Raw genomic sequence first — 26,611 nt, 5'->3', positions numbered from 1 at the left:
CGCCCCGCCCCGGGGCCTGGCGCGGGGACTCAACTCCGAGGCGCCGCGCGCCAAGCGCCGCCCGCGGACCGGTGCCCGCATCCCGGTGTCCCGCACTGCGCACAGGTGTGGGAAGGCGCCTCGGGCAGCCCCACGCGCAGCGCTCGGCCCGGCCCCGCACTCGCGCGGCCATTGTCTGCGCCCCGCTGCCGCGGGCGGCTTAAAAAACCGCGCGGCCTCGCTCCCCGGCTCCCGGCCCCACTCGCTCCCGCCTGTCGGCTTCGGACGGTGGGTCCGCACCGCACCGCACTTACCTCCGCTGGCAGCTCCGGGACACGGTGGTGGCCCCGGGCTAGCGGCGAGCGGGGGCGGGGGCGCCTCCGGACCCTCTGACCATCTTTGGAAGCAGCGCAGTGGAGGCTGCCTGCTAGTGCAGCTCCAGCCCACAAGCGGCTCCTATTTTGGTGCCCCGGCTGCTCCCCCGCCTCCACCCGAACAGCCCCCGCGCAGCCTGGGCGCGGGGCCACACGCGGCAACTCCCCGTCGCCTGGCAGCGCAGCGAGCGGGGCTGGCGGCCCCTCCCGGGCTGGGCGGCCCCTCCCCGCGGGTTCCCCCGCAGCAGGTGGGACGGCTTCTCAGAGGAGGCCGCCCGCACCGCTGGCTGGCCCCTCTCCCGGCTCTCTCCGCCTCTCGCACTCTGGAGCTTCCTCTTAGATAAACCGAGCGAGTCCCGAACGAAGACCGTCTAAGTGTGTGCGTGTTTTCCCTCCCTCATCAGCCTAGGCCCTCACGGTGGGGAGAGGGGGAGTGAGAGGGAAAGTGCGGAGAAAACCGGACCAAACTGAAGGTTTCAAATTGGGGTTGTCTTCAGATTGCCAGAAGTAGCCGCCCTTTCCCACAAACGCCATCCCACCAGGAGCAGAGCGCTCAGGAGGGAGCCATGGGGACGGATGGGTACATCAAGGGTTAACCTGAGGCTTTGAGAAAAACTCCGGGAGTCCAGAGCCAAGGCTAAGTCCCTTTGCAAGGATTCCAGCGGCTGTATTAGAGCCCAAGGAGCTAGAAGGAGCAACCGCCAGACTTTCTTGTGACAGCCAGACTGTTCACATAAGGATGTCCGTGTGCTGCACCAGAAAAGTTCGTTTTCGGTTCCAACAAAAATCAATACGAAATATTTTCATTTATCATTAATTCGCTCATTAGCAAGATTTTATTAAGTGCCTTTTCAGCACCTACCTGATAGGGCTGAGAACTGGTAATAGAGCTTTGAAGTGGTGGTCCATGGCTCCCGTGGAACTTACAGTCCAGCCACCTTCAGGGTATGGAACCACACCACCAGAGGACCAGTGTGTTTCTAAGTATGGCCCAAGACAGAATTTATGAATAAATGGCCAGACATTACATAACAGAACTCTGAACCACCTATGAAGCTCAGAAAACCAAACCAGAACCTCTCCTCTGCAATTGGACCACAACAGTCAAGTGTAGGTCAACTACTGCCAGCTTCTCTATTTTCACCTTTACTTTGGCCTCAGGACCAACCAGAGGAAGCTAACTATGTTCTCCAAAGCAATCATACAAAATATCCCCTGATTCTTGTAGCCTGCCCCCATTTTCCATGCCAAACACCTTCAATCAGAGGATACCTGGGGCTTCTCCCCCACCACCACTTTCATCAAGCTTCTCACTTACCTGTTTGTCTTTGAGCCTCTGCCAAAGGCAAGTGATGATGAACAAATCTCTTGCTATAGTAAAGCTCTGAATAATTAGCATCTGTTTGTTCTCCTTTGGGTATTTTAGTTTAATTCCACGTATGAGACCATCATTTAAAAAAAAAAAGATTTTTGTTGCCCAGGTTAGACTCAATTTCCTGGACTCAAGCGATCCTCTAATCCTTCAACCTCAACTCTCAGTAGCTGGGACTAGGGGCACCACCCACCACTGACTTTGGGTTAGACCATCTTAAATGAATTATATGGAATGCTGATTATGCAAAACCACAAAAACCAACCCTGATTTCTCTGTGGTGGAGACCTAGGAATATGCACCTAATCAAGGACAGCAGGTAATTCTTGTGCAATTAGGAGAATGTGTATTGGACCCAAAATGAAAGAAAGCTGAAAGATTCAAGATTGCAACATCTGCTCAACAGGTAAGTACTACAAAAGGAAAGTACGTGAAATTTAGATTCAGGGCTAAGGTTCATCTCTGACATTTTACCTAACATACAGCCTGGAGCAAGTTACTAAACTTCACTGATCCTGTTTTCTGACCTGTAAAACATAATATCAATGCACCCTCAGCCTAACATAATAAGTTTATTGAAAAGTTAAAATAAAGGGGCTGGGGTTGTAGCTCAGCAGTAGAGCCCTTACCTAACATATATGAGACACTGGGTTCAATCCTCAACACCACATTAAAAAAAAATGAATAAATAAAATAAAGGTATTGTGTCCACTTACAACGAATTTTTTTTAAAAGTTCAAATAAAATTGCAAATATAAACATACTGAGGACATGGTATATACATATTAGCTCTTATAATGAAGGAATATTTATGCTTAATTCTTCATCACAACATCATTTGGGGAGTTAGTACCTTTTTAACATTTCTTCAAAAAATTATGAACTCTGTAGTTAGTTGTAATTATAATTTGTCCTTCACAATTTACAGTAATACTATTGTCAGTATTGTCATTCAAGGACAATGTTGTGACTGATGAAAGATGGGACATTCCTTCCATTTTAGTCACCGAAGTGCAGAGGTGGCTGTGATTATAGTTACCAAGTTTGATGCACAGAAAATATTATAAGCTTTACCTAACTTACAGTAGGTGCTTCTAGAATCGTAACTATTTGTAATCAATGATTCACTCACTACATTGTTATTTGTGCAGCTATTTCAGATTGCTGCATGAACCAGTTAAAACTTTTGCTTCCATCGCCTGGTATCTCCTAGTTGTTAATTATTGTTTAAAAATACATATCAGGGGGCTGGGGTTGTGGCTCAGTGGTGGAGCACTTGCTTAGCATATATGAGGCACTGAGTTTGACCCTCAGCACCACATAAAAATAAATAAATAAAACAAAGGTATTGTGTCCATCTATAGCTAAAAAAAAATCTATTTTTTAAAAAACATGTATCAGTGCATATTAGACTATTAGTCTTCTTCACTTTATCAAGAGAAGAGTAGATCCTGGGGGATATTGCCAGGAATAGTTCCTCTTTACCATGTGCTTTATCAAAAACAAAAAACATTGCAGGGTCTGGGGTTGTGGCTCAATGGTACAGCACTCTCCTGGAACCTGTGAGGCACTGGGTTCAATCCTCAGTACCACATAAAAGTAAATAAATAAAATTAAAGGTATTTTGTCCATGTACAAAGTCAACCTTAGAAACTTAGCAAGGCCCTATGCAGCCTAGTGAAACCCTGTCTTAAAAAAAAAAAAATGTTGTTGATGTTGCTCAGGCCCTTGGGTTCAATCCCTCATATAAAAAAAAAAAAAAAAAAGTGCAAAGGCTGATAAATTTGAGGCATTCAGAAACATATGGTCAGCATCATAAGTTAAATAAATGATACTATTCAAGAAGATAGATGTGCTATCTGCAATCCCAAGTCTTAAAGAAGTAAGTTAGAAATGGGGCATAAATGACTCTTGGCAGATATTGAGCTTGACATGAAGCTGATGTCTTGTTGACAGCACACTTCACCTTTTGAAAGGTTTCTAAAAATAATGATTTTATATGTTATTTTTACCTTATTAGCTAATCTTTCCACTAGGTATAGCCATGCCATTAAATGTTTGATATGCTGATTGTGATGCTATTATCAATGTGTGCAGACAGAAAAATTTTTATACTTCATTTGCATACTAGATTAAGCAGATTGCTACTGGCAAACAATGTATAGGTTAATTTATAATCTACCACATATAGCTGTGTAAATTATGAACTGTTTAATATCAGCTCCTGCCACTCAAATTATTTTAGTGTGCATAGTGAACATTGCCCTCAAAGTTAACATAACACAATAAACACAAGTATATTTGACTATCCTGGAGCTGAAATTTCTTGGCACAGCCTTTTTTGGTATGCTTCCTATAAAATAAGAAAGTGTGAGCATTCTAGTGACAAATACTTTTTCAAGTCCTAAGTTTCTAAATCCTGGTTTTCAACAAAGTGAAAGAGGATTTTTACAAAAAACTTGGCAAGAATTAATGAAAGGCATTGCTATAATAAAATCTTTGCCATTCCTTTCTATTCATCTATGTGAACACATTTTTCTCAGGGTTTACATCTATAGAAAAATAAACAGGAATATCATTGATCTCGAATGCTATCTCATTCCAATCAAGGATACATGCTCTAGGGTTGGGGGAGGATATATGCTCTAAATGAAAAGAAAATAGTCCCATTCATCCAAATGAAATAACTTTTGATAAATTTTTATTTTTGTTTAATTTATATCAATTGTTTTTACCAATAATAATTATAATGTTAATTAGGTTTCTGACTTTTTAATTTAATTTATATCAATTGTTTCATTGATTATAATAATTATAATGCTAATTAGGCCAGAAATTTTTGAATACTTAAGGATATAACAGTTAAAATTTAATTCATTTTCACTTTTATTACAGAGGTGAAGAGGTGATTAATACAATATTTTTCAAGTATAAAAAATATACAGATAATGCCTTTCTTTGAAAGGTTCTAATATGTGTGAATTTTAGTTACCACAGTTTAGTTAAATAATACCAGTCCTCTAAGAGGAGAGTTCAAACTCCAGTTAGTATAATATATTATTAGGAGTACCTATATAAAATACAAACAGTGCTAGCTCTCAGTCAGAGAATTACTACATAAATAACATGGGCATCATGATCTTTGTGCAGTCATGTCTCTTCTGACAAAGTCTGTCAGTGTTTGGTCACTGTGCATCAGTAATTCACTTCACAGAGGCAGCAAAGCTTGCAGTTGCTTTACCACCTTGTCTGCTAGTCATATATATATATAAAACCAAAATAGGTAATTAAAAGAGGGTATTGGCAAACAAGGATGAAAAATACATCAAAGAAATGAAAACTAATAATGCTGCAAATGAAATTAGAATCTAAGATAAACTAAGTTACAGAAGAAATAGCTGCCTGTGGGCATATTGATGCTGCAACCAAACATGCAGCCAGGGGAACTTAGTGCAGGTGCACTTTGTGACATAAGTGAAGAAGTGGTCGTCACAAAGGTATCCCAGAAGAGCTGATGCTGGCAAAAAACTTCCCTTTACAGGAACTCTTGATATAGTTCATGGTAGTGTAGAGGAAAACATGTTGGAAGCTGACCCAAACTTAGAAGTTTAATACTTCACTAAGTCATAGAAAGACAGATGCTTCCAAATCCTAAGTCATATAACAAAAGAAAGGCAAGAACTGTTTAAACTACTTTTGATAAGTTTTTTTACAAAGAAATATAACATTTTAATTTTCAATGATTCCAATATTTTAAATTATGGTGCACTAAGTAAATATGTCTTTCATTTGCCTATACATTTGAAAGAGACAGTAACAGTTTTTAATATTCTGATAAAAAAATTTAAAGGTGACATTATAATCATAATTTTCCCCATTATTAAGATTGCTTTGCGGGGCTGGGGATGTGGCTCAAGCGGTAGCGCGCTCGCCTGGCATGCGTGCGCCCCGGGTTCAATCCTCAGCACCACATACAAACAAAAATGTTGTGTCGGCCGAAAACTAAAAATAAATAAATAAATATTAAAAAAAAAAAAAAAAGATTGCTTTGCACATTTTCAACTTACATGGTTATTTTATGGACTTCCACTACTGTAAGTGAGAATTGCCTGTATTTTTAGTAGGACAACCTTCTTTGGAACAAGTAGGTTGATAATAAGATCTCAAGAAAATCAATGAAATCATATTTTTCCTTTTTTTTTATTTTGTTTTATCTTTGTGTGTGTGTGTGTGTGTGTGTGTGTGTGTGGTGCTGGATTGAACCCAGGGTTTTGTGCATATGAGGCAAGCACTCTACCAACTGAGCTATATCCCCAACCCTAAATTTTTCCTGTTTTAAAGAGCCTGTTTATGTGTTTTTAAATGAGGGATAGTGGATTTCAAATTGCTTTGCTCAGTTTGTTACTAAACAGATTTAAAAGCATTATTTAGTAGTCTATTAGAATGTCATTATCACATTAGAAATTACAATCTTGGCAAATATGTAAACTTAAATGAAAAAAAATTAATATCACTCTGAAAATGTGGGAGTACATTGTTTTTCGAGGTTATTTTGGGGATACTTGTGAAAAAATACTTGAAAGAACACTGATCTAGTCTCAAAACAAGAAATAGCCTATTACTATTTAGAGGGATGGTCATTTAAAAGATAACAGTTCACTTGAGAATATATATATATAATATGTATGTTTGTATACATATACCAAATTCCAGATAAAATTAGTAAGAGACAGAAGGATAATAAATGGGACCTTTTAAATTTCAAGCAAGAGAAATTCAAAACTTCCAACTAGAAAAATAAAATTAAGAGCACTGGATCAAACAAATCAAATGTCTTCTTAGTCTGTTTTCTGTTACTATAACTGAATACCATAGACTGAATAATTTATAAATGATAGAATTGGTTCATTCAACTCCTGGTTCTAGGAACTGGGAAGTCCAAGAGTGTGGACATATGCTAAGGGCTTCACTGCTGCACCATGTCAGAGGCATCACAGGGCAGAACAGAGCAAGTGAACATCAACACAGGTCTCTCTTTCACTTCTTATAAAGCTACCAATGCCATCAGGGGGGCTCCTTCCTGACAGCCTTACCTAAAATCCTAATTAATGCCCAAAGACCCCACTTCCCAATACCATCAACTCATAAATTTGGCCTTTAAGTTTTAACATTTTTGGAGAGTACATTCAAACCATGGCATAACAGACTGATACTCTCAAATAAGGCAGAGATTAAAACTCTTTTAAAGATTTCCTATCTCATTCATTAAAAACCAAAGTACTTACAGTGGTCTCCTGGATGCCCACCCCTAGCTACTAGCTATTTCATTTTGTCTAAACTGTTCTTTTGACAAGTTCAATCACTGATGTCAGGTTTTTGTTCAATGTTACGTCCCAGTGAGGTCTTCTTTTACCAACCTATTTGAAACGATTTCCCTACTACCATTTGTTATTCCCTGATCTCCTTTTCTGCTTTATTCTAAACCATATTACTTTTTATCATCAAAGTATTGTATATTTTGCTTATTTGTCATTTTATTATGTGACTTCTCCTATGAGAATGTAAACTCCATGGGAGCTGTGATTTCTTTTTAATAGTCTTGGGGATCCTACCCAGGGCCTTGCCTGTGCTAGGCAAGTACTCTATCATTGAGCTACACCCCCAGCCCAACCTAAGTACTCTTGTTTATGCTGCTTACTAAGAGGAAGCATACCTTCTTTTTATGTATTACTACATACACATCCCACCTCTTCATTCTAATTGTAAATTGTATCTTTCTTTGTAAAAGACATAGTTCTCCACTCCTTATTATTCATCAGTTATTATTTTGTTAATGACACATAGTAGATACCTAAAAAGTATTTTGTGATTGAAGTATTTTTAGCACCAAAATTTGTATAATAGGATATTTTCTAGCTAAATGTAAAGGGGCCAAGTTTTCAATAGATGCCTCAAAGAATAAACTTTTATGTTGAACTGAGGATAATAACTTATTGTTTGGACTGGTTGTGAAAAAAAAAATGTGATTTGGGTAGGTAACAAAATCCAGAGTATGACTGTAGAGTGGTAGAGAAATGTGAACCAGCAAGGTTTCCAGTTGTACTGGTTATAAAATTTTATGTGGCAATCAGAATTTAGCTTAATTGTGAGTATTTCTTGCAATAATTGTGAGTATTTCATCCATCATTTAAATATAAAAGAGAAACTAGATTTTTGCTAAGTAACTTCTTCCATAAACAATGGGAGTTTCTAAAAATTTCTATCATGGCAAACATCCACAATAATATTTCCATATGAATCATCATAACAGAGAATTCACTTTGTATAACACAAACAAGTACAATAGCTTTTGGCCCAGAATATATCCCTTTCAGAGCACATTTGAAATCTGTCTACTATAGAGCTACTATATTCTCTATCTAAAAAGGAATCCAACAGAGTGCACAAACTATAGGGTATTAAGTGAAACAGTCAATTAATTATTGTACATATATAAATCATATATATATCCTTACAACTGGTCTCATCTGAAGATGTGCTATAGAAGCATTAGGTCAGTAAAAGACTAAACCATGTTCTGGGAAAAAATATATCTGCTATTAATCAGGGAAGTTGCTATAAATTCTAATCCCACTTAAACACTTAGCCAAGGGGCTGGGGATGTGGCTCAAGTGGTAGCGCGCTTGCCTGGCATGCATGCGGCCCGGGTTCGATCCTCAGCACCACATACAAAAAACAAAGATGTTGTGTCCCCCGAAAACTAAAAAAATAAATATTAAAATTCTTAAAAAAAAAAACAACAACACTTAGCCAAGCCACTGTACCCCATTCAGTGCTTGCCTGCATTTGCCCTATCAATATCACCTGTCCATTAAAGCAGCTTATGAGACAGCAAAGAGAATCTCTAACTCTTCCTGAGAGCTAATTTCAAGCAAGAGATTAAAATGTATATGTTTTAAAACAAATGAATATGCAAGCATGTCTGAGATGGCATTTTTAAAAAAGTGGACTAGAGATGTAATTATAGGTTACACTATAAAAGACCCTTTAGGGGGCTGGGGTGGTGGCTCAATGGTAGAGTGCTTGCCTAGCATGTGTAAGGCACTGAGTTTGATTCTCAGCACCACATATAAATAAATAAAACATGGGCTGGGGTTGTGGCTCAGTGGTAGAGCACTTGCCTAGCACATGCAAGGCCCTGGGTTCAATTCCCAGTACTACATAAAAATAAATAAATAAATAAAGGTGTCCAACTACAACTAAAAAATAAATCTTTAAAAATAAATAAATAAATAAAACAAAGGTCCGTTAACAACTAAAAAATATTAAAAAAAAAAGATGTTTAGTGTCAGATTTAAGCTAATAGATATGTGCCACAAATACACATTTAATACTTGGGTAGGAAATGAAACTATGTATCTAACACAAGAAGTAGGTGATTGAGTTAGGCATCAAAATATTTATTAAACATATTTCTATGTTGTTACAAGGCTATAGAATTGGTGATAAGAAAATTAAAATTTCAGAGAAAAATGTTCTGGATCTGTGCCTTTAACAGAAGCCATTATTTGGTACATAATTTAGCATGTGATTGCTCTATCTTCACATGATCTACAAATAAAGATGTAGACTAAGAGCTGGGAATGCAGCTAAGTGGTTCACTTGCCTTGCATATTTGAAGTCCTGGGTTGGATCCCCAGCACAACAATAAAGAAAGGTATGAACTTTAACCACTGAAGGTTGTTACAATTGGAGTGAGAATAGCTACCATTGATATCTAGTGAACAGAGGTCAAAAATGTTAAATATCCTGCAGCGCACAAGAACTCTCCCCTGAAAAAAGAAATTATCTGGTCCAAAATGTCTATAATACCGAAGTTGAGAAAGTCTGTATTAAGTCATTCACCATACTGTTAACAGAGCCCCTTTGAAATTAAAAGTTGCATCCCAACTTTCTGGTAACTACTTTTCTGCATCTGGAGTTTCCCCTTGCTGAGAATGGAAACTGAAAAGTTGCATCCTGGCTCAGGCAGGTGCCAAAAAACTGAAATTTTGGCCTACTTTTGACTAGCACTAAATCTACATATGTATATATTCTGCCATTTGTCCCACTGGACCCCTCTCCTCCTATAAAAGCTATTCATACCCTCAAGTCTCTATCCTTGTGGGAACAAGGTTGGCTTTGAATAAACTTGTTTTCCTTCACCAGCCTCCGTCTCCCAAAGTTTAATGTAGCAACAAGATACAGGCTGAGAAAAACAAAAGACCATTTTATATTCTTGATTGTATTTTAAAACCTTGATTTAGATCCTATTAAGACCCCATAAATGCCATGGTATCCTGCTTAGAGAGGCAAGGTTGCTTCTTCTTGCGGACTGCCCTCCTTCCCAAAGCCGTTGCTGGTTGGAGTAATCCTGCTCTTCTTATCTACAGCTGAAGGAGGTTTGATGTCAAAAAACTTACACCATCCAGTCTCCAAATTTTCATAAGATACTCCAGCTTTTTAGATCTGATGGACATTTTTCCAACTGCTACCTAGCTTCACTGCTGGAGGCTTTGGGAACTTGTCCCATGAGTGGTCATTTCTTTCTGGCTAACATCTGTAATGTTTCAATAAATTTTGTTTCTGAGATCCTGGTTTAATACCTGCCACAGAATAATTTACCCCAACTACTATTCACTGATCACTAAAGGAGACTAATTAGACACAGAAATAAACTGCTTAAATGGGACCTAGTATTATTACCAGGAATGAAGGTTCTACTATTTGCCTAGCATGTAAAAGGCCCTAGGTTCAATCCCAGCACCAAATAAATAATTTAAAAAAATCTCCATGAGGTAAAGTCATCTTTCCTGTTTGAGTCTCATATTCCCATGCCTTAGACATGTAATAAAATTTGTGTTCTTTTTCCTGTGACTTTTTCAGTGTATTTTATAGACTAAAGTTCCCAAAACTTCAGCAGGAAAAGAGAAAATTTAAAACTTCCGTACAATGCAAATACTGTTTGTCACAAATATAGCAATGTTACTATGCTCCATATATGAAGTATTCAAATAGATAAGCAGAACACAAGACCCTACTGATAAGTGAGCAAAGAACATGCCCTGACATTTAAAAATAGGAAACAGAAATGAAATGAAGTTGGACCTTGGATTGGGGGTGTAGTTCAGTGGTAGAGAACTTATGTGAGGCCCTGGATTCAATCCCCAACACTAAAATAATAATAATAATAATAATAATAATAATAATAAATAAAAATTATTGAGAGCCACAGCCGAAGGGGCCCCAGCAAACTTCCAGCTGCCAGCAAACTTCCAGCTGCCGGCTGATGATTGGCTCACAGCGGCCCCAGCAACATCTAGCTGATTGGCTCCTCGGCCCCAGCAACATCTAGCTGATTGGCTCCTCTGCGGTGATGCTCATTGGGCTGTTTCCCTGCCCTTTCAGACCACGGAGCTGCTCATTGGGGGACTTTTTTGGCCCCGCCCACGTGACCCAGCCAATCGGCCTCAAGAGCAGGAGGATTGTGGGAGGTGGAGAGAAGCTTGGGTGGGAGAGAGAGGCTTGTGGAAAGCCGGTGGTGGCAGTTGAGGCTCTGAGGATTTTTCCTGAGAGGCTGTTTTGTTTGGCGTGTGTGGTTCTAAAAATAAAGTTAGTTTCTTTTGACAAGTGGCTCCTGATTGTGCCCAGCCAGACTGCGGCATTTGGTGGCTCGCACGGGGAGCGACTGAGGGTAAGTGAACTGCTCGCCCCTGAGGGCAGGGCAAGAGGATGGGTAGCCATTTTAAGATTCTTCTTTTGTTATTTTGTTTCACTTTTGTTTTAAGTTGCCTGTCCCTGGAGATGTGTAAGATGGAAGAAAAACCGCTCACATCTGAGGAACAGATAGGGAGAAAGGACGGATGGACATTTCAGGAGGCTATTATAATGATTTTGTGTTGTTCCAATTTTGTTTCACTCTGTTTCAGTTTTGTTAGGCGTTATCTTGTTGGGTTGTATTATAGTAGAAATACGGGATCAGAAATTAGTAAAAAACAAACTGAAAGAGTGTTAAGTAAATTGTTAGAGGAAGGAGGCATCTCAGTAAAATCAAGAACAATCAGGGCATACGTTGATACAATACAAAAATGTAGCCCATGGCTTTTTAAGGAGGAGTTGTTAAATATATCACAATGGAACCATCATGGTGAAGATTTAAAAAGAATAGAAAAGAAAAGCCCAGGGACTCTGCCAGTTGGCACATTGCCATTGTGGACGTTCATATCTTGTTTGCTTAGTCCAAAGCCTTCAGTTCAGACAATGGTAGAGGAAGAAGAAGACATAATGATTCAAGTAAAAGAGAAGGTCTCTCAAGTTAGTCAGACAGAGGAAAAGATTCAAGTAAAAGAGAAGGCCTCTCAAGCTAGTCAGACAGAGAAAGAAAGTGTAAAACAGAAAAAGCCATCAGGGGGAAAGTTACAACAGGAGACTGCTACTAACACCTTTCTATCACCAGAGGGTGTAAGTGTCCAACCAACAGCACCACCTCTACAGGAGACTGCTACTAACACCTTTCTATCACCAGAGGACGTAAGTGTCCAACTAACAAGGCCACCTCCATATGCTGGGAGGTCCCCAACCCCCGCAGTTGATAGTTGGGATCCTGAGACAAGATCTCAAATATTAACATGCCCTGTATTTGAGGCAGGAGGGCAGCGATTTTACCAAGTTTTAAATTTCAAAACAGTGAAGCAGCTAAAAGAGGCTGTAACAACCTATGGTCCTCAAGCACCCTTCACTGTAAGCATGGTCGAATCCATTAACAACTTGAACATGACGCCAGCAGATTGGGCTAATATGTGTAAAGCTGTGCTAAATGGAGGACAATACCTGTTATGGAAGGTTGCCAATGAGGAATTTTGCAAGGAGACGGCTAGGCGAAATGCAGCAGCTGGTTATCCTCAGAGAAATCTAGATATGTTGTTAGGAAAGGGACCTTATGAGGATCAGCAGCAACAAATTGCATATGATCCTGGTGTATATGCACAAATTGCTGTAGATGCAATTAAGGCATGGAAGACTTTACAAGGACATGGAGGTTTACAAGGTCAATTATCTAAGGTAATACAAGGAGCTAATGAACCTTATGCTGAATTTGTAGATAGGCTTATTCAAACAGCTACCAGAGTTTTTGGGAATACAGAACAAGCAATGCCATTACTAAAACACCTGGCTTATGAGCAAGCGAATCGTTGGTGCAGAGATATCATTAGACCATGGAAACATGAAGATTTAAACACATATATTAAATTATGTAGAGACATTAATGAACAAGAGCAAGTCGTGGCAGCTGCAGTAAAACAGGCTTTAGATGCCAGAGACATTAATGAACAAGGGCAAATTGTGGCAGCTGCAGTAAAACAGGCTTTAGATGCCAGGCCAAGAACATGCTACAATTGTGAACAAACAGGACATTTTAAAAGGAATTGCCCCATTGGAGGAGGGTTTAACAAAACTAGGTATCAAAGGAGTAGAATACCAGGTATTTGCCCACGATGCCGTAGAGGGAGACATTGGGCTAATGAATGCCGTTCTCAAACCACCATAGAGGGTACTCCATTATCAAAAAACGAACAAGGACCAGGTGTTTATCCACGATATCGTGGAGAAAGGCATCGGGCTCCATTGCCAAAAAATGGACAGGGGGGCCCAATGCTCCGGGGCCCAAAACCACAAATATACGGAGCACTGGAGGAACCCAGCAACCCCATCAGGGTAGTGCCCAGGACACATTGTCCATCAGATCCCTCATCAGACAAACCAGAGGGAGCGCAGGGTTGGACATCTGCGCCTCCGCCAGAGCAGTACTAACTCCAGAGATGGGAGTTCAAATCATTCCCACAGGGGTGAAAGGACCTCTTCCCAAAGGAACAGTAGGCTTATTATTGGGACGCAGCTCTTCTACTCTAAAAGGACTTATGATAAGTCCTGGGGTAATTGATCCCGATTATGAAGGTGAAATAAAAATTATAGCCAGTTCTCCAAAGGGTATATCAGTAATTTCACCAGGAGATAGAATAGCACAGTTACTAATAATACCCAGCCTACATGATAAATTTTCCAGTCGTACTGTAGAAAGAGGTTCCAAGGGATTAGGCTCCACAGGTGTAGATTGGGCTATGCTTTCTTTAAATTTAGATTCTCGCCCCATGCTAAAACTAAATATTCAAGGACATGAATTTAATGGGCTACTGGATACAGGTGCAGACCTTAGCATCATCTCTCGTCAAGAATGGCCAAAACATTGGCCATTACAACAAGCCACTCAAACGCTTCGAGGCCTAGGAGTGGCGACTAATCCCCATAGAAGTGCAATGGTATTAGATTGGAAGGATCCTGAAGGATGTGAAGGAACTATACAGCCATATGTATTGGATCATCTTCCCGTAAATTTATGGGGACGAGATGTCCTAGATCAATTAGGTTTGACATTAACAAATAACATCAACCAAAATGCACCCACTATTATGACTAGACAAGGTTTTAGGAAAGGAAAAAGATTAGAAAAACAAGAACAAGGTATAGCAGCACCAATACAAATAGATCAAGGAACAGACAGACATGGGTTGGATTTTCAGAAAGGGCCACTGAGACAATAAAAATTACTTGGAAATCAGAAAGACCAGTATGGGTTCCTCAGTGGCCCCTGACTAAAGAAAAGATACAAGCAGCCCATGACCTGGTCAAACAACAATTAGCAGAAGGACATATACAACCTTCTGTATCTCCCCATAATACTCCCATTTTTGTCATCAAAAAGAAATCTGGTAAATGGAGATTATTGCAAGATTTAAGAGCCATTAATAATGAGATGGTTATTATGGGACCTGCTCAATCAGGGATTCCTCAATTGTCTGCTTTGCCAAAAACCTGGTATGTTTTAGTTATAGATATTAAAGATTGTTTTTTTTCAATTCCAATTCATCCTGAGGATAGTCCACGTTTTGCATTTACTATCCCTGCACTGAATCATGAAGGTCCTGATCAGAGATATGAATGGAAAGTACTCCCTCAAGGGATGGCTAACAGCCCAACTATGTGTCAAATTTATGTTAACAAAGTAATCCAGCCACTTAGAAATCAAAATCCTGAACTACAAATATTTCACTATATGGATGATGTATTATTAGCACACAAAGATAAAAACACATTGCTAGAATGTTATGCCACACTTACAAACTTATTAAAAAATTATAATCTAGAGATAGCAATAGATAAAGTACAATTAAATTTTCCAATTAATTATTTAGGAGTTCTATTATCCTCAACCATGGTCCGTCCACCAAAAATTCAAATACGAGTAGATCAACTCAAATCACTTAATGACTTTCAAAAGTTATTAGGAGACATAAATTGGATAAGGCCTTATTTAGGTATACCAACAGGAGAGTTGGGACCTTTATTTGATATCCTAAAAGGTCCATCAGATCCAAATTCACCCCGAATGTTAACGCCTGAAGCAAGAAAGGCATTAAAAATCATTGAAACATATATGGAAAATATGCATTTGGATAGAATTGATATAAGTTTGCCTTTATTATTTATTGTACTACCAACAAAAAATATTCCTACAGGAGTATTTTGGCAAGAAGGTCCATTATTATGGATACATTTATCTTATTCTCCTAACACTATTCTTACTAGGTATCCTGAGGCTGTAGGACAATTAATACTCAAAGGAATAAAAGCAGCAAAGGGAGTGTTTGGAATTTCTCCCAATAAAATTATTACTCCATATACTATGAATCAAATTGATGAGTTAGCTAATGAGTTAAATACTTGGGCAATAATCATGTGCAAATCTAATGTTTCATTTGATAACCACTTACCATCTAATCCTTTATTGTCTTTTTGGTCATTGCATCCTGTAATTTTTCCAAAAATGACAAGAAAAACACCTATCATGAATGCTCCAAATATATTCACTGATGGGTCAAATAATGGTACAGCAGCAGTAGTTACCCCTGATCAAACTTTTACATTTTTAGTACCCAAACAATCAGCTCAAAAGGTAGAGCTTAATGCAGTTTTACAAGCTTTTGTGATGTTTAAAGATTCTGTATTTAATTTATTTTCTGATAGTCAGTATGTAGTTAATGCTATAGTATCTCTTGAAGATGCTGGTAGGATTTCCCCTTCTTCTACTGTTTTCTCTTTGCTTTCCACTATACAAAGTCTAATCTGGGACAGAAAAGATCCATTCTTTATAGGACATATCAGGGCACATACAGGATTGCCTGGAGCCCTTAGTTTGGGCAATGATTTAGCAGATAAAACTACACATGACATACATATTTTCTCTACACTAGAAGAAGCTATAAATTTTCATAAAAAGTTCCATGTCAATGCTAATACTTTACAAAAGCGTTTTAAAATAACTAAGGAACAAGCTAGACAAATAATAAAACAATGTCAAAATTGTGTGACCTTTTTACCACAAGTTAATCTTGGAGTCAATCCTAGAGGATTGATACCTAACCATATTTGGCAGATGGACGTCACACACTTGCCAGAATTTGGAAAATTAAAATATTTGCATGTTACAGTTGATACTTCTTCTGGATTTTTGATGGGCTCCCTTCATGCCGGAGAAAAAACTAAAGATGTTATAGCTCATTGCTTACAAAATTTTGCCACTGTGGGTGTTCCAAAACAGTTAAAAACAGATAATGCCCCTGGTTATACTTCTACCTCTTTTAAACAATTTTGCTCAACATTTGGCATTACTCATATAACAGGAATCCCATACAATCCACAGGGACAAGGCATAGTTGAAAGAGCTCATCAAACTATTAAAATGTACTTATTAAAGCAAAAAGAAGGAATTGGGAAGGGGTATATATTCCCCAAAGATAAACTTAAAATAACCCTTTTTACTCTAAACTTTTTAAATTTGGATTCATCAGGACTTAGTGCTGCGGAAAGGCATATGTGTCCAAAAAATGTACATAAGCCCAAGGTACTTTGGAAGGATATTCTAACAGGACAATGGAAAGGTCCTGACCCAGTAATTGTCTGGAGTCGGGGGTCTGTTTGTGTGTTTCCACAGGGAGAACAGCAGCCGATTTGGATTCCAGAGAGATTAACCAAGGTCCTGACCCAGTGATTGTCTGGAGTCGGGGGTCTGTTTATGTGTTTCCACAGGGAGAACAGCAGGGTTCTTCTGAGGGTTTTTCCTGAGAGGCTGTTTTGTTTGGCGTGTGTGGTTCTAAAAATAAAGTTAGTTTCTTTTGACAAGTGGCTCCTGATTGTGCCCAGCCAGACTGCGGCAAAAAATGTTGGACCTCAATAAACTAGCATTTATTCACTGTATAGTGTGTGTGCTCAAGGTGTTAGGTGCTGGCATATGTAAGGTATAGAGTTTCTTTTCAAACAAAGGCTCTTTAGCATCCATTCTTATTGGCTGGTGCTTCTGATTTTATTGGTTGGTACCTATAGTGATTGTCAAACATTTTAAATATCATTAAATATGTGCCAATGCCTTCTTAACTTGTAGTAAATTAAATAATACTCCCCTACCCAAATATATCAGGGCTAATCCATAGGACTTGTAAATGTTGCCTTGAAAAGAAAAATGGGTATTTCCAGATGTGATTAAGCCTCTTAAAATGGGGAGATTACCCTTGTTACATCAAAATTCTTGAGACCAAAGGAATCTCTAAGTAAATGGGTTTAACAAGCCATTATTATGCTAGTCAGATAAAGGACCAGATCCTGGGACAAGTTCCCCCAACTTCCAGCAGCCAGCCTAGAAAGCAGTTGGAAAATGTCTACTGGACTTAATTCTAAGAACATTTTTATAACAAAACTTTGGGGAAGGAAAATGTAAGTTGTTTATATTTAACCTGTCTTGCTACTGCTAAAAGGAGTGGGATAACACAAAGTGAGGAATGTTTTGGGGTAGATGGGCAGTCCACAGGAGAAGTAATTATTGCTTCTGGATTAGCTGGTGTTGTAACAGGATGTGGTGGCTGGCACCTAGGAGGTCCTGATGGTATTTGAAGTAAGGTTTTAACATACATTCAGAACTGAGAAGTGGACTTTGTTGTTTATGGACTGTAGCTATTAACCAATTAACCTTACCCAGCACTCCTCCTCTTTATCCTCTGGTCCTTGTAATTAAATTGAGGACAACTTAGAACATTTTTTTTCTCATCTTGGATGGTCTAGGTAGGCCCTAAATGTAATCACAAGTGTCATCATAAGAAAAGTCAGAGAGAGATTTAACACAGACAGACAAGAAGAAAGGGTCTTGAGTTGTTGCCCAGGCTACATTCAAGCGATCCTCCTGTCTCTGCCTCCCAGGTAGCTGGGAAGCATGAGCCACCAGGACAAGTTAAAGCTATTAGGTTCTGAGGTAATTCATTATGCAGCAATAGATAACTAATACAGTCACAAATTACCAAAGCTCACTCAAGAGATGTAACTTGAATAGTCCTTCATTTAATAAAAAAATTCAAATATGGTTAAAAACCTTCCAACAAAGAAAACTCCGCAAGCCTAGATAAAGTTGAAATTGGTCACTGTTGAAGTCAATCAAGCATTTTAAAAAATAATGACCAGCTATTATTTTCATTGTTGCTTCTTTTAATGTAATATTTATTTTTGGCTGCTTTATACTCTTTCCATTTTTGTTAATCAGCTGGTTTTTAAAAACATTTATTTATTTTTAGTTGTAGTTGGACACAATACCTTCATTTTGTTTATTTGTTTTTACGTGGTGCTGAGGATCAAACCCAGGGCCTTGCACATGCTAGGCGAGCACTCTACCGCTGAGCTACAACAGCAGTTTTATAATGTGATTTCTCTTTCTTTTTTTTTTTTTGGTGCTGGGGACTAAATCCTGGGCCTTGTGCACATTAAGCATGCATTCTACCACTGAGATATACATACCCCTATTTGCTTTTCATTTTATTTATCCTGTTTAGGGGTTCATAGGTTCTTTCTTTTTTCCAGCTATGTTGCTCAGGGTGGCCTTGAACTTCTGGGCTCCAGAGATCCTCTTGCCTCAGTCTCACCTAATAGCTGGGAATACAGGTGTCTACCACTATTATGTCCAGTTGATATTAGTTCTTAAAACTAGTTTGATGTCTTTCATCAATTTTGTGAAGTTCTGTCATTATCTTACAAACTATATTCTTCTCCCCTGGGACACTTCTTTCCTATGTTAGATCTTTTTACAACATTTTTCTTTTGTATTTTCATTGTTTTGTCCCTCTTTGCATCATTCTATTTTCTTCTAACTTGTGTTTATTCGCCATTTCTTTTTCATTATTGCCTGCTCTGCTGTCAGATCTATTCATTAAAATTCTGATTTTCATTTCTAGTATTTCCATTTTGTTTTTAATATAATTTTCAGTTCTTTGCCAAAATTCTCAGAAGTTTGTCTCTGAGGACTCCAATATCTGGAGGTCCTGCAGATGTGTTTAAAAAAACAATTTCTGCTGGTTTTCACTCATGTCTCTTTGTGTGGTTACTTTTATTGTGTACCCTACAATGTGCTTGCAAAACTTCACAGATCTATTTATTTTTGGAGTACTGAGAATTGAACCCAGAGGAACTTTACCACTGAGTTACATTTCAAGCCCTTTTTATTTTATTTATTTAAAGTGTTTCTTTTTTAGTTCTTTTTAGGTGGACACAATATCTTTATTTTACATTTATGTGGCACTGAGGATCGAACCCAGTGCCTTGTGCATGCTGAGTGAGCATTCTACCACTGAGCCACGACCCCAGTCCCCTTTTTATTTTTGAGAAGGGTCTTGCAAAGTTTCTTAGTGAGTTGTTAAGTTAGCAAGGCTGTACTTGAACTTGGGATCTTCCTGCCTCGGCCTCCCAAGGTTCTGGGATTACAGGTGTGTGCCACGTGCCTGGTCACATTTATTTTGAGGACTAGTATGTTAGTATGTTAGTTTCTTTCTGCTGCATAACAATATTTCTATAAATTTAATGTCTTAATTGCAAGATCCTCTGCTTCATGGTCTAAGGTTACAATCATAGTGTTAGCTGGTCTCAGTTGAAGCTCCATTGGAGCAGGTTCACTTCGAAAATCATAGGTTGCTGGCAGCATTTGGTTCCTTGCAGAATACTGGAATCAGGGCTAGAGACCACCCTCACTTGCTGGCCATGTGGCTTCTTCCAGCAGCCAGCTTCAACATGTCAGTTTGCTCTTAAGATGGGCATGAGCATTTGATGTAATCATTTATACACAATCATGTATACACCGTCATCTTCATGTTATTTTATTGATTTGAAACAAGCCATAGATCACACACACACACAAGAAATACCAAATGACAGGGATTAGTTTAAGAGTCTTCTATCCCTAGTCCTCATAAGAAGTAAATTTAGATTTGCTTTTGCCAGGCACCTTGGAACTCTAAAAATCTTAGATTCAATACAATTTCAGAGACAGAGTATTTAAAGCCATCCCTTTAAAAGTATATTTACTTCTGGATCATTCTTACTCCTAATGAGCACTACTTAGGATCCTTTTCCCCTGACTCAAAGTGAGGGAAAAGCTTTACCAATGCAGACATACTTCAGTGTCTCTTCCTCTGGTCTCATGAAGTTATCAACATAACCCCTTAATGCCTCAGCTACCACTTACAGATAGGGCAATTTACAGGGAAAACAGTCCACTTACCAAAGTTTCTTAGAAATTCTTCATTGTTGTCAGCTCTCTGTAGTCTTTAAGCAGATGTTTTTGACATTTTGTTCAAGTGTCAGCTTTTATGCTCAGCAGAAAATCACTTGGTCGACCATTACTGTAAATGAAACTTATTTTATGTATTTTTGTGGTATAGGGAGGGATTTAACCCAGGACCTTCCACATACTAGGCAAGCATTATTGAGCTACAGTCCTAGTCCAAAAATCTAATTTTTTTTAGTTCTATAATTTTTAATGTTAGTGGTCTGAGCATACACAAATGTAATTTATAAGAATAGATGATTTTCAATATAATCTAACCTATTAAAGCAAAACAGAGATCTACCTTTTAACTTAAAAAAGATTGCAGAGTATCAATTTTTCCTCATTAAATTATTCTGAATATTTATATTTCTGGAGCTTCACATAATTTGGAAAAGAAAATCCTAATATTATTACATACTGAGTATTTATGGCTAAAACATGAGTTTAGAAATTAGAATAGGGGGCTGGGGATGTGGCTCAAGCGGTAGCGCGCTCGCCTGGCATGCGTGCGGCCCAGGTTCGTCCTCAGCACCACATACAAACAAAGATGTTGTAACTCAATGACCTGTTATAAAGTTTTGACTTTGTAATCGAAATAGAAAAGTGGGACTTCTAAATAAGTATTTATCAGTTTTAACTACAACGGTTTCTTAAGTCTGTAAATCTCCAGCTGGGCGTGGTGGCACACACCTGTAATGCCAGCAGCTTGGGTGACTGAGGCAGGAGGATAACAAGTTTGAGGCCAGCCTCAGTAATTTAGCAAGCCCCTGTTTCCAAATAAGAAATATAAGGGGCTGGACATGTAACTTAGTGGTAAAGACTTCCTGGGTTCAGCCCTCAGTATTGGAAAAAAAATATTCTGTAAATTCCTATATAATATTGTTGCCATGGTAACAACTAGAATCTTGAGTATTTGAACTTTCTTCATGTCATTGACTGAGCTTCTGTAACATTAGCCCCCCTGCACTTGATGCATTCGTTCTCTCACCAGTGGACCCCACCCGGTATTTGTGCAGTGGACATCTTATGAATTAGTAGCAGAGTTGTGCCATGTAAAAGGAGAGAGACACTACCATGTGGCAAGTATTGACAAGCACANGGCTTGAGCCCAACGCCCCGCACATGCCAGGCGAGTACGCTACCGCTTGAGCCACATCCCCAGCCCAGCATCTATTTTTTTAAAAATATATTTTTTTTAAGTTGCAGATGGACACAATACCTTTGTTTATTTATTTTTATGTGGTGCTGAGGATCAAACCCAGTGCCTCACATATGTGAGGCAAGCGCTCTACTGCTGAGCCACAACCCCAGTCTCCCCACTTTTATTTTTTTAATGGTGCTGGGAATTGAACCCATGACCTTCTGTGTTAGGTAAGTGTCTACCACTAAGCCACATCCCCAGACCCAGCATCTCTATCTTTAAAATACACTGATTTGAGAGAGAGCCTCTTATTATTATTGTTTTTGGTACCAGAGATTGAACCAGGGTGCTTAACTAACACTGAGCCACATCCCCAGCGGGGGTATGGGGCACCTTTTTTTTTTTTTTTTTAAGTTGTAGATGGACACAATACCTTTATTTTATTTATTTTGATGTGGTGTTGAGTTTCAAACCCATTGCCTCATATGTGTGAGGCAAGCTGCCGCAGTCTGGCTGGGCACAATTCAGGAGCCACTTGTCAAAAGAAACGACCTTTATTTTTAGAACCACACAAGCCAAACAAAACAGCTCCTCAGGAAAAACCTTCAGAGCCCAACTGCCACCACTGGCTTCCCACAAGCCTCTCAACCTCCCCCACTCCTGCTCTTGAGGCTGATTGGCTGGGTCGCATGGGTGGAGCCAAAAACATCCCCCAATGAGCAGCTCCGTAGTCTGAAAGGGCGGGGAAACAGCTCAATGAGCATCATGGCAGAGGAGCCAATCAGCTAGAAGCTGCTGGGGCCCCTGTGAGCCAATCATCAGCTGGCAGTCTGAAAGTTTGCTGGGGCCACTTCGGCTGTGGCTCTCAACAGCAAGCACTCTGCCACTGAGTCTCAATCTCAGCCCTGATACAGGGTCTTGGTAAATTGCTTAGGTCCTAAACTGTTGAAGCTGGCTTTGAATTTGCAATCCTCCTGCTTCAGCCTCCTGAGCTGCTGGGATTACAGGCAATGTGCCACTGTGCCCAGCTAAAAGCCTCTTTTTCTTATATGAATAAATAACCAGGGGTGACGGGGGAAGGCATCAGGCTTACTTTTAAGATCTGAAACTACTGGATATACTTTTGAAAATAACTATCTTAAGAAAATTTGGCCACTCTCTCTAGGAATAAGTTAAAAAACATAATCCAACTATACCTTTGGCATAGACCACTGGTTTTACCTACCTCAATTTTGTACTTCTCTTTTTTCCAATTTTTCCTGTACACATGACCACCTGGAAAGCTGTATTTGCCATTTCCTTGCAGTTAGGTGGGGTATTATGACTAAGTTTTCATCAATGGTATTTAAAAGACATCTTGGGTACAATTCTGGGAAATTCCCTTAAACCAGGAGCTGTAACCTTCTCACTGCCCTCTTTCTTGCTAGCCAGAATGTTGCTGTGAGTGTTGGAGCTTACACAACCTAATGAGTTGAAAGCCAAGTGCTTGGTAGAGCAACACTGCAGCCTTGAAATACTTCTGGACTTCTTTGAAGAGAGAGGGGAATTTTTTTCTTTTTTCTTTTAAGCCACTAGTGTTAAGGGTCTTAGTTTTATGCTGATGAACCTAATCTTAACTAATACACATTTCAATTGTTGGTATATTACTCCTTTATTAGAAATTGTAAATGAGAAATTATTTCAACACCTGAAGACCAAACTACAATAGAAGATTCCATAGGTTCAAGATTTTGAGACATTCTGGAAAGAGTTTTCTGTAAAGTATATCCTTTCCGTGGCATGGCAACATCATTCTTCTTTAAAAAGGTTACTGGACAGACATCATTCCCACCATCACCTATATACACAATTTGTGTATAATTCACTCCCTGTTGTAACTGTTTTTCTACAAATTCTACCAAAACTACATTTTTGCAAAGATTCTTTGGGCACCTATTGCAAGAATGAGCATGATAATTTTCCACAGTGAGATGACCATTGTTATCAAAAGCTGCTGGATTTGTAAACACTTTAGCAAATATATCATGAAAATTGGCAGCTTCTAAAACCCAGTCTATGAAGACTGAATTTGAATCTGAAATAATGATGCAGTCAAATTTATCCTTATTCTTTCTTATAAAGTTGAAAAGTTCCACCATCCCTGGAGTGAAAGGTATTGATGTCATTGTTGTTTTCATTTCATTTTCTCTTACACCTTCATCTCCCAAATACTTAAAGACTCTGCCCATAAATTCTGTCCAAAATCCTTTTTGATAAGAATCTTGTAGTTCAATAGGAAGTTTTTTGTCTGGAGCACATTGCACAATCCAGGTGTCACTATTGTCATCTATGATTGTATTGTCAAAGTCAAACACCAACAAAATTTTCATGGTTCCAGAAATAGATTTGGGTTACCCTGGAAAAGAAGAAATATGATTCCCTAAACATACTGTGTTTGCATACTGGCTATTAAACTAATTTTAAAGCCTAAGTAACTATTAATCTGCTAAACAAGGAATATGAACAAGTGATTAAGCATATTAAGATCACCACTTAATCACTTTTTCCTAAGAGGCACAGGCCATATTTGAGTATTTTAAGTGAATCGAAAACAAAATATCTAGAAAGGATACTCAGCATTATCATGTTTCTGTGGGGATGAGTCTTTGAGCACTCAGAATGAAACTACAGAGCTATCCAGAAAGGAAATTTATGAAGTAATCTCTTATAGTCAAATTTATAAAAGTTATAAGACAGAAGAAAAGTCAAGTGAATCATCCTTACTATCTTTAAATTATCAATCAGTCATACTTATTTTATTACCTTATTATATTTTCAATAATCTTCACATTAAATAACAGGTCATAAATAATAGGGATTCTCCATATAATTTTAGTAACTAAAATTCTGAACAAATTTAACATAGCATGTAATCCTGTAAAATGTAAAATAATTTTTTAAAAAGGTATTTAGCTGAAATTAATTTCTAAATGCCAATGTTATAACTAGGTGACTGCTTAATGTTATCATGAAAATTCTAAAAGAATTATTTGAGAACTGGAGGTCAATTCAATTCTTTCAAACCAAAATAATTCTTGTTAATAGTTTTCACATTAATTTACATCTTCTTTAGATAGTTCAGCTTTGAGGGCCAAATATTCTGAATGTACTTGAGTAATAACACTACTTGTGATGGAACAAATTAGTCTCTATTTTCAGTGTTTCTAACTAGAAAACAACAAAAACAGCTGGGCGAGATGGTGCATGCCTGTAATTCCAGTGGCTGAGGAGGTTGACACAGGAGGAGGAGGAGGAGGAAGATCGTGAGTTCAAAGCCAGCCTCAGCAACTTAGTGAGGCCCTAAGCAACTCAGTGAGACCTCTGTCTCTAAATAAAATACAAAAAAAAAAAAAGACTGGGGATGTAGCTCAGTGGTTGAGTGCTTCTGAGTTCAATCCCCAATACAAAAAAAAAGAAAGAAAGAAAAAAATAAGGAAAACCATTAATTATAAATCACAAGAGAAAAGGGAAAATTAAGCAGGTCAACAGACAGTATAAATGTTATCATGTGAAAAAAGTTAGCAATTATATAGAATACCCAGGAAAGGCTAGAACTTGTGTGTGCAAACAAAAAGAAAAAAAGATTGGCAAATATTTTTGAGTAATCATTATATGCAAGGCATGGGACTGGGGACTTACAATCATCATCACATTTAATTTTTACATATTATTAAGTAAAAATTATTATTATCCTCATCCTAAAAATATAAACTGAAACTTAAAAGTAGCTGAGTAGTAGAACTGAAATTTTGGACTCAGCTTAATTCCAAGGTTTTTGCTTTGAAGTACAACACTCCAGTGTCAAAGAAACAGAATATTAAAAAGTATACATTACTTTAAAAATAAAATACAGGGGCTGAGGTTGTAGCTCAGTGGCAGAGTGCTTGCCTAGCATGTGTGAGGCCTTGGGTTGGATCCCCAGTATCACATAAAAACTAAATAAAAAAAGATATTGCATCCATTTACAACTTAAAAAAAAATTACAAAGTAGGCTATCTTGGTTAAAAACATGTTTAATTATAGAAAAATATTCATTAGTCTCAAAATACACACTAATTATAATACCACATTTGTGATCCAATTTATAACCATCCTGAGATTTTAGCAAGAAATCCTAAAAAAAAAAAAAAAAAGTGTAGAACTCCACCAATAAGAAAAAGAAGAAATCAATTAAAAATGGGAAACATACCATTTAACCACATGCATTTTCTGGTTTATTACAAAAGATATGTAGTAAAGACAGAATAGAGCTCTTGAAGCACACATGAGAAAGTATTCTTTCTCTCAAAGTTAGAAAATCCTATTGTATGAATTTAGATGGTACACAATATGTTAACACTTTGGATCCTTGTATTATAAATGCTTAATCCAGGTTTCTGTTACTGGCTCCCAGAGATTTAAATGAAGAATTCACTTTTCCATAGAACCAATGTAATAAATAGTAATAAGGCATATTTGATGATCACATTAGTACTATAAGCACATTTTAGATTAAACATTATTATAAGCATTTGGCATTTGTAATTTTAAAAAATTTTCTAGGGTTCGGGGTGAAGCTCAGAAGTAAAGCACTTGGCTAGCATGTATGAAGGTCTGGGTTTGATTCCCAGCTCGTATTAAAAAAAAAAACAAAAACTAATGTAACTTATTGTTGGTTGAAAACTGCCTCGATCCTATATTTAGTATATAATAAATTACTGACATTTCTGAACTGTTAGACTCAAAATATCATGACATTGAAGTTAACGTGGCTTTAATGCTGACCTAGGAATATATTTTTCTTAATTTTAGATCTTTTTTCTTTCACCATTCAACATATACCTTTACTAAAAATACTTGGGGCTGGGGATATAGCTCAGTAGGTAGAGTACCTGCCTTGCATGCACAAGGCCCTGGGTTCAATCCCCAGCACCACACAAAAAAAAAAAAACGAAAGAAAAATACTACGAATTAGTAATTTCCAATACAATTAA

General features: G+C 38.2%; 2 protein-coding genes across 4 annotated transcripts in view; both read right to left on the bottom strand.

The window, feature by feature from the left end:
• Klhl23 (kelch like family member 23) overlaps positions 1–26,611 on the bottom strand; it is a 61,965-nt gene extending 35,354 nt beyond the window's left edge. Inside the window, exons 1-3 of one of the 3 annotated variants that reach the window (XM_048812447.1) lie at positions 26,586–26,611; positions 21,601–21,602; positions 20,411–20,531 (exon numbers count right to left, since the gene is read on the bottom strand). The gene's annotated coding sequence lies outside the window, so the exon portion shown is untranslated. Of the gene's footprint in view, positions 1–293; positions 700–20,410; positions 20,532–21,600; positions 21,603–26,585 lie in introns of those variants that run through there. The other 2 variants (XM_048812448.1, XM_015479293.2) reach the window with 2 other exon arrangements.
• Phospho2 (phosphatase, orphan 2) lies at positions 23,232–26,611 on the bottom strand. The gene is made up of 2 exons (XM_048812449.1): positions 26,589–26,611; positions 23,232–24,001 (listed from the first exon to the last, which is right to left on the bottom strand). The coding sequence occupies exon 2, from the start codon at positions 23,966–23,968 to the stop codon at positions 23,243–23,245; it is 726 nt and encodes a 241-aa protein (XP_048668406.1). The 5' UTR covers positions 23,969–24,001; positions 26,589–26,611; the 3' UTR covers positions 23,232–23,242.

The sequence above is a fragment of the Marmota marmota genome, unplaced genomic scaffold (genome assembly GCF_001458135.2).
Source record: "Marmota marmota marmota unplaced genomic scaffold, marMar, whole genome shotgun sequence".
Lineage (NCBI taxonomy): Eukaryota > Metazoa > Chordata > Mammalia > Rodentia > Sciuridae > Marmota > Marmota marmota.
The sequence above is the reverse complement of the archived record's forward strand: the minus strand, read 5'-3'. Positions and strand labels throughout refer to the sequence as shown.